The 8,801-nt window shown below is 50.7% G+C and overlaps 1 protein-coding gene across 2 annotated transcripts in view; it reads left to right on the plus strand.

The window, feature by feature from the left end:
- The first annotated feature begins 819 nt into the window (after positions 1-819).
- Positions 820-8,801, plus strand: part of KCNIP2 (potassium voltage-gated channel interacting protein 2) — a 22,867-nt gene continuing 14,885 nt past the window's right edge. The window contains exon 1 of one of the 2 annotated variants that reach the window (XM_003787232.3): positions 820-1,118. In XM_003787232.3, coding sequence (XP_003787280.1) covers positions 1,046-1,118 — 73 coding nt within the window. In that variant the 5' untranslated portion in view covers positions 820-1,045. The remainder of the gene's footprint in view (positions 1,119-8,801) is intronic. The other variant, XM_003787236.3, reaches the window with a different exon arrangement.

An 8,801-nucleotide genomic window follows, 5' to 3' on the forward strand; every position in this document is an offset into this window, starting at 1 on the left:
GGCTGGGGACTCGAACCCGCCACCTTAGGTGTACGTGGCTGGCGCCTTAGCCGGTTGAGCTATAGGCGCCGAGCCCCCACTCTGTATTCTTACCTGGATCCCGAAACTCTTCAGTTGCTCCACAAATCTGCTGGAAAATGTGGAATCTAGGACAGGACGAGTGATGAGAGAGGGGCAGAAGCTGAGGTGTAAAAGAGCAAGGAAGTCTTGAAAAACTGACTTGGCTTGCTCCTCTTATCTTCCTAACTGGCCAAGTGGGGGTTGTTGGATCAGTGACACAGGACCCAGAGACAGGGTCCTGGAGTGGGTGAGAGTTGGAACTTAAGAGAAAATTGTTGCCCATTAGCCTGAGATGAGCCTGTTATTAAAGGCTGGGTTGATTTCTTCCCTTGCACCTCAACTGGCTTCAAACACGGTGGGGGCTGGCTGGGACCACCAGAAATATAAGGATACACTGGAGGAGAAAACAACAGAGAAAATAAGGGCTGATACGAATACAGAACGAGAAACTCAAACAAAAGCCCAGGCTCTGACTTGACCACAGCAGTGCTGACAGTGGGGGAAGGGGTGCCTGAGAATTAGGGGCGGTCGTTTCCTTTCTGTGGGGCTTTTCTGGGCCGCCCCCCTCCTTCCCGCGGGGCTTCAGGTTTTGGCACTATCCAGTTCACCCTTTCACCGAGTGCCTCCCCCAGCCGCAAAGTGTAGGGGGCGGGGGTAGGGGGAGCCAATCCCAGCGCCAGCGCCAAAGGGGGGAGGCGGTGGTGAAAGCCGCGGGGAGGGGGCGGGAGGAAAGAGGCGGCTCAGCTCCGCTCACTGTTCAGCTCCGCTCTGCCTCCGGCTCTGCGCTCACTTGCTGCCCAAGCTTTCTGCTTCTGCCCCAGGACCCCTGGGTAGACTCTAGACCCCTGAGTGGTCCCCAGCCCCAGCCCAGACTATCATTGGCCCCTAGCCCCGACACGCCACCAGGGGGCACCGTGTGAGAGTCCTATCCCAGCCACCCGGCGCCCCCTCCCACGGCCAGGCGGGGAGGGGGGCGCCGGGGGCCATGCGGGGCCAGGGCCGAAAGGAGAGTTTGTCCGATTCCCGAGACCTAGATGGGTCCTACGACCAGCTCACTGGTGAGTCGGGGACGTGAGGGTTGTGGGGAGGTAGAGGGCTGGATTCCATCCCCTCAGACTCTTCCCCCCTCTCTGACCCCAGCATGGCCCCTACCCACCCACACTGCCCCACTCCCAGGCACACTCTTGGCTGGTCTAGTCAACAGGACACTGGGGTTCAAAGCCTTGGGTCACCACCACCCCACCCACCCCCACACGGGTTGGAGGAGGAACAGGAAGGGCAGGTGTTCAGAGGCAGCAGGTGTAGGCGTGTGTGACACAGGGCTGGGAGGGTGTCTGAAGTGGGAGGTGTTACGTGCGTGAGCGCCTGTCATTGCTATGTGTCTCTGTGTGTATGTGTGTGCCTCCCACAGCTGGTTGCCATGTGACAGCCAGGGTGAGTGTGATTGCCTATGGCAGTGCAATTGTCAGATGTTTGAGTGAGGTTGTATAGACCTGGCTGTACTGATAAAGTTGTTTTGACCATGTGTCTCTGTTGTATACAACTATACGTTTTGAATGTGTAATGCTGTTCAAAGTGAGATGTGACTACTAGAATGTATCAGGAATTCACTTCAGGGTGATTTGTTTCTTTTTAAGACTTAATGATCATAACCATAAACCTTCTAGGGTGGGCATTTGTTAAAGTAGCTTGTGTTATGTTTTGTGATTGTGAGAGTATGTGGATTATATTAGTGTTTAGTGGTGATTGTGTACTTTCATGTGGTCGTGTCTGCAGTGAGGTTCTGTGAGTGTCCATGACATGTCTTATTTTTGCTGCCTTTCTGGCTTCCTGGTAGAGATGGGGGTCTTTAGTGCACCTCACTGCTTCCCCAGGTTTTCCACAAATAGCCTAGGGGCACCCAAGAGGGACTCTAGCATTCATTCAGTTGCCCACCCTGGCTCCCAGGAGCAACTTGTGGTTCCAGCACCTGGCCCCTATAGGGAAGTGGTTCGTGTTGGGCCAGCCCCCACTCCTCAAATTCCCATCCAATTCAGATATTCAGATTATTTTTACAAGTGAAGTTCCTCCAACCCCCAACAGCTGTTCCAGAACTTCACCCAAGCCCCAGGAAGACACATCCCCTTGCCTTCCGTCCAGAACAAGAGATAGAAGCTCTAGGCCTGGGAAGTGCTATGTGGTTTCCCTGTATGTCTCCCCCAAATGACTTTGCTACTCAGGCATCCTTTCTTTCCCACATTGGGGAGGTATGTGAGACCAGTATACCTGTGCACATGCATGTTCCTGAGTTTGGTAGGCAGATCCATGTGTTTCTGTAAGTGACCATGTCGCTCTGTGTACATTCCTCTGTGTGTGTATCTATGCAGTCTACTCAGGAACTCCAGCAAAGAATGGGAAGAGAGAGGCTGTCTCTCCTGAGGCCAAAACAAAGCTGAGAGGTCAAGGGAGGCCATGATCTTTGTTCTTCCTGAGGGGAATGAGGTTGAGACCTGGGAATAGGGGAGAGGATTCGGATGTGGTGCCTTGACAATAAGTGTCACCCCAACTCACTGGCCCTACAGAAGCCCTAGTTATAATGCAGAGACTTTCTAAAGGGGGAATAACTGACTCAGGCAGGCTTCAGATGTGAGAATGTTAGAAGTGCCTTGGATCTGAATGGAATCTAAAGGTTCCCTCCTAAAACAGAAACAAAGGTTTGGCTGTAACTCTGCTGTGAAATCTGTTGCCACCCCCAGTTTAGGATCCTTGAAACTGGTCTGGGCTCAAGGGCCCTCGTTAGCATCACATTAGTCAGTGTTTGCTTCTGGCTTTAATTGTTTCTCTGGTTTAGTGAAATCTTCCCTTCTTCACTTGCCTACTTGAATCAAATTGGATGAGAGTAGAAAAGCATTCATGTTTACAGGTGCACCGCCTCAGGTCAGTCTAAAGCAATGAATGAAAGTGTACCAAGTGTTGTCTTGGTCTAACTTTTCTCACCTGTAAAATGGGGAATACTACTTCCTGCCTGCTAGCCTTGTCAAATGTTGACAGGCATCAGAATCGTGGTCTAAGTCATCAGCATCCTAGCTTTATTTTTATTTATTTATTTATTTTTTGAGACAGAGTCTCATTTTTTTTTTTTTTGAGACAGAGCCTCAAGCTGTTACCCTGGGTAGAGTGCTATGACATCACAGCTCACAGCAACCTCCAATTCCTGGGCTCAAGCAATTCTGCCTCTGCCACAGGCGGCTGCCACAACGCCTGCCTATTTTTGGTTGCAGCCATCATTGTTGTTTGGTGGGTCTGGGCTGGATTCAAACCCGCCACCTCAGGTGTATGTGACTGGTGCCTTAGCCACGTGAGCCACAGGCACTGAGCCACTTTTTTTTATTATTAAATCATAGCTGGCTCGATGTCTGTGACTCACGTGGCTAAGGCACTAGCCACATACACCTAAGGTGGCGGGTTTGAATCCAGCCCGGGTCCGCCAAACAACAATGATGGCTGCAACCAAAAAATGGCCAGGCTTTATGGCGGGCACCTGTGGGCCCAGCTACTTGGGAGGGTGAGGCAGGAGACTCGCTTGAGCCCAAGAATTGGAGGTTGCTGTGAGCTGAGATGCCACAGCATTCTACCCAGGGGGACAGCTTAAGGCTCCGTCTCAAAAAAAAAAAAAAATCATAGCTGTGTACATTAATGCAGTCATGGGGTACAATGCGCTGGTTTTATTTACAATTTGAAATATTTTCATCAAACTGGGTAACATAGCCTTCATGGCAGAGTCTCACTTTTGTCACTCTCCACAGAGTGTTCTGGAGTCAAAGCTCACAGCAACCTCAAACTCTTGGGCTCAAGTGATTCTCTTGCCTCAGCCTCCCAAGTAGCTGAGACTACAGGCGCCTTCCACGATGCCCAACTATTTTTAGAGATGAGGTCTCACTTTGGCTCAGGCTGGTCTGGAACCTGTGAGCTCAGAGATTCTTCCTCGGTCTCCCAGAGTGCTAGGATTATAGGCACAGCACCCAGCCAAGCTTCCTCCCTTTAGATGGCTCCACACATGACTTGAAAAGTAGAAATAGGACTACAGGGACTCTCCTCTCCAAGGAGGGCTTATCTTATACCGGCAGACAAGTGGGGTTGGGAAGCCCAGGTTAACGAAAATCCCACGCCCTAGCTGGCAGCGCTGAGCGCTCAGAGAAGCTACAGAAGCCAAAAGGGGAGTCTCTGTCCTTGGTGCTGAAGAGCAGTGGTGCTTCCCTTTCTTCCTTTGTTCTGCCCTGTGCAGGCTGGATATGGGTTAATCTCCAGCTCCTGTCATCCTGGCCATCGAGCTTGCAGGGAGGAGGCCCTAAAGTTATACCTCAGTGCATGTTGGGTCCCTCCGGCCGTTTCCTTCCCCACTCCTATCTCAAGCTTAGAACAAATGTGGGAGAGGCTTTTTTTTTTGAGACAGAGCCTCAAGCTATCACCCTGGGGAGAGTGCTGTGACATCACAGCTCACAGCAACCTCCAACTCCTGAGCTCAAGTTATTCTCCTGCCTCCACCTCCCAAGTAGCTGGGACTACAGGTGCGCGCCACACCCGCCAACTTAGGTGTATGTGGCTGACGCCTTAGCCGCTTAAGCCACAGATGCCGAGCCATGGGAGAGGCTTTTTTTCTTTTTTTTTTTTTTTTTGGAAAAACAAAATCCTCGCCGTACGTCGTCCCCATCTAATCCTTTGGGTCTTCCCAGCCCCATCAGGCCCCTTGACAGTATATTTCCATGGGAAAAGGTCACATCTAGCGGTGACCCTGTTAGACCAGAAGATGGAAAGAGAGTTGGAACCTGGCTGGCCAGGCCCGAGGTCTGGGAGTCCAGTCCTTCTGGCCATTAAGTATGGTTCCCGGGGCTGAGGCGCCCCCGTGTGGTTTAGAGAAGCCATGCGTAGGGAGCTGATTCTGAATGGGAACTATCGCCAAGACAAGAGGGCAAGATTTGGACCGAATTCAGAACTCTGAAATACAGGGTTTTCCACTAAAAATACGGGATCCCAGTTGGGAGGACTGGGGCCATACCTGTTCTTCAGGATTTCCTAGGAGTTTGAAGGTGTTAAAGCGTCCTGGAAGGGTTTACTTTGGGTCTAAACAGCTAGGGATCAGTCTGAAGTGCGGAGAAATAGGGCGGAGCTGGGGCTGTGGGCGGATTCTACTTAATGCATTTACCTGGTGGCCCGCGTTTGATTGGTAGAGTCTGTGAACAAGCGGGACAAAGACTCAGAAAGTTGTGAAAGAGATTTGGAGTCAGGAGCCAGATAGCAGTGGGGGCACATTTCTGTTACCTCTTCTTTGCCACCTCAGTACACTAGCCTTTTCTCCCTCGTGTTCTTTCTGCCATTGATCCCGAAAGTTTAAAAGTGTAGGAAGTTGGCTCCGCGCCCGTAGCACAGTGGTTACAGTGGCAGCCGCATGCACCGAGGCTGACGGGTTAAAGCACGGCCCGGGTCAGCTAAACAACAATGACAACTGTGGCCTCTGCACCTGTGGCTCAAGCGGCTAAGGCGCCAGCCACATACACCCAAGGTGGCGGGTTCGAATCCAGCCCGGGCCCGCCAAACAACAATAATGGCTACAACCAAAAAATAGCCAGAAAAATAGCCAGGCGTTGTGGCCAGCTCCTGTAGTCCCAGCTACTTGGGAGGCTGAAGCAAGAGAATCGCTTAAGCCCAAGAGTTTGAGGTTGCCGTGAGCTATGACAGCCACTGTGCTCTACCAAGGGCAACATAGTGAGACTCTGTCTCAATAAATAAATAAGAAGTGTAGGAAGTTGCCATGACAACGCAGTCTTACCCCTTCACATCTCTATTTTTCCAAACGGGGGCAGTGGGTGGTGGGTTGTGAGGGGTACAACAGGCGGAGAGAGACTAAAGAAGGGCAATAAAAAAGGTTCATTCTCATGGGCGGTGCCTGCGGCTCAAGGAGTAGAGCACTGGCCCTATATACTGGAGGTAGTGGATTCAAACCCGGCCCCGGCCAAAAACTTAAAACAAAAAAAGAAAAAGGTTCATTCTCCATCTAGCTGTTTCCTCAAAACAGGGCTATGCCCGGCTTCCGCGCCAGAAATCCACTGCCGCCTACCTCCATTCGCGGCAGTCTAGGAACTTTGGACGTGGGTGCTACCGATTGTGGGGCCTGATGGAGTTCCCCTCCTGCCACCAGAAGATGGGGAGGCTCCACAGCTTGAGATCCGGGCCTGCTAGTCCGGCCCTCATGCGCCGCCCACGCAGGGCCCACTCGGATAGGGGCGGAGACCCAACTGCTCCGGGCCTTGGAGGCGGAGCTTGACCACCGAGCTTTCAGCTGAACCATGAACCGATGCCCCGGCAGGTGCCGGAGCCCATTGGGGCAGGCAGCGCGATCCCTTTACCAGCTGGTGACTGGGTCGCTGTCGCCAGGTATGAGGAAGGGAGGGGAGGGGCAGGGTCCCTCAAAAAGTGAGTGAAGTGGTTTAGGAGGTTTACAGAGGTGGGAAGGGGAAGGGCCCCTCACAGAGATAGGGGAGCCGGATCCCTCAGAGAAAATGCTTAACGGTTAAAATACTTGACAGAAATGGAGCAAGGGATGGGAAGACACAGAGCTCATCAAAGAGGAAAGGAGAGGGGACATTGTGGTCCCTCACAATGATGGAGAGGGCAGGGCTTCTCACTGAAGGCAGAGCAGGGGGCTGCAAATGAGGGGCGGGGCTCCTCCCCAGGCTTTAAGGAGGAAGCTTGCAACAGAGCAGAGCAAAGGCACTGCACTGCTTAGGTTGAGAGGGGTCTTGAGATGATGGATCAATGTCCAGAAGGGAAAAACTCTGAGGTGGGACTTGACCAACATGAACTCAGCTAGCAAATTCATGCCTAACAGGATGGATAGACTTATATGGCATAAGGATTGTATGTCACCGTTTTGTCTATCTCTGGGAATTCGTGTTAATGTAATTGTGCATTATTGCTAAGTTGTACATCACTGAGGCTTGTGCATTACTGAGGCTATGCATCCCAGGAATTGTGATCATTGACATTCTGTGACACAGAGAATGCATGTACCTAGAGTTCTATGCTGTAGGGCTATATTGGGGGTTCTAGAGTCACAAAGTTAGTTGTATAGGTTTTGTGAGGTCATACTTTGGTATGAGATTTGTGGAATGCGTAATGTGTGGATTGTGGGTATCACATGACACTGCTGAGATTTGTAAATGAGATTTGTACACACCTCCACATGGGTTCTTTAGGACTGCTGTTGGGCATAACCCACCATCCTCTCCCTCCCTGGCTTCAAGAAAACTAAAATGACCCTAACCCCATGGCATTCTGGAATCTGTAGTTCTCTGGCTCTCTCCATAGGTATCCACTTGAGCCCTTGGAGTATAAGTAGGGCCTATGGCCTCTCCTTGCCATGTGGTCCTTAGAAGAAGAGGAGATGGGGCTGGGCCAGAAATATGCTTAGAAATCTCTTTGGAAGCATGCAACCATCCAGCCCCCTGCTTGGCCTGTCTCCAGTGACAGATGGCTGGAGCCAGGCAGGGCCAGCTCTCAATCATTGCCAGCATGACTTCCATGCCCCAAAATAGCCCCAACGTCTAGGGAGGTCATTAATCACCTAATGCAGCTGGGGGCTGCAGTGTCTTTTATCCTAGCTGCGAATGGAGTGGGTCTGGGGGACTGACAGAAGGACTTTGGGGTTTGGGGTTTTCACTGGCTAGGTAACAGCGTTTGGGGGGTGCAGGAGCAGCCTGGGGAAGGTGGAACAGTTGCATAGAGTAGGTTCCCGCCATAAGGCAGTATTACTCCAGGTTTGAACTGTGAGGGGTAAATAACTAAATAATAGAACTACCTCTGGGGTGAGATTTGAGGGATCTGGGGAGGGTCCATCTAATGCCTCAAGATAGTTTTCCCTTGAGTTCTCACTCTACCTGAAGTGCTTCCATTAAGGTTATATTCTTTAGTGGTACACTAATGGTGTGCTTAATGGTGAAAAGCTAATTTCAGTGGCACAGATATGTTTGGGGAGGACAGATCTGGGCAAGGCTCTCAGAGGGCCCTAAGACTTGGGAAATCTCTGGGGAGAAAGAAGGTAGAGCCTCTTCAGGCACTTCTGACAGACCCTCCCACCAAGGGCCTGGTTGATTGAGGACTATGAGTCCCTATGAGGCTAGGTCAAGGTCTCTGAGAATTGAGGGTGAGTATTAGAGAGGGAAAGGAGGATCCAGAGACAGGGAAACTGGCTACAAGTTTATCAATCTGTCCATCTGTGAATCCGGAAACCGGGAGCAGGGAGGTGCTGCTGTGGTGACTCTTTCAGTCCAGATAGTCTAGCTTGGCATTCAAGGCTTCATGGAATCTAACCTTTTTTTTATTTTATTACCCATGGCTCTTCTGACATACACTAAACTATAGTTACCCAGGACTCCTCGACACTCCATGCAAATGGAAGATCATTGGCTCTGGTTAAAGTCATTCTTTATAAGCATATCAGCTATTACCTTGGGAAAATTACTCTATGTGCTTCAATTCGTCTGCAAAATGGGTATACTACTACTCACTCTGACCATGTTAGCTGTTAAAACAGGAATAATAGATCCTACCTTTCAGGTTTACTAGGAGGATTAAGTGAGATAATACATGTAAAGTATCCAGAATACAAAAGTACTTGATAAATGTTGATCTTTTTGTTAAGGTAGACTGTTGACATTTGAGCCATCCACCCCCCACTTTTTTTTTTTTTTTTTAAGATAGGGTGT

The sequence above is a fragment of the Otolemur garnettii genome, unplaced genomic scaffold (assembly GCF_000181295.1).
Source record: "Otolemur garnettii isolate 467f Iridium unplaced genomic scaffold, OtoGar3 scaffold00021, whole genome shotgun sequence".
In the NCBI taxonomy this organism is placed as follows: Eukaryota; Metazoa; Chordata; class Mammalia; order Primates; family Galagidae; genus Otolemur; species Otolemur garnettii.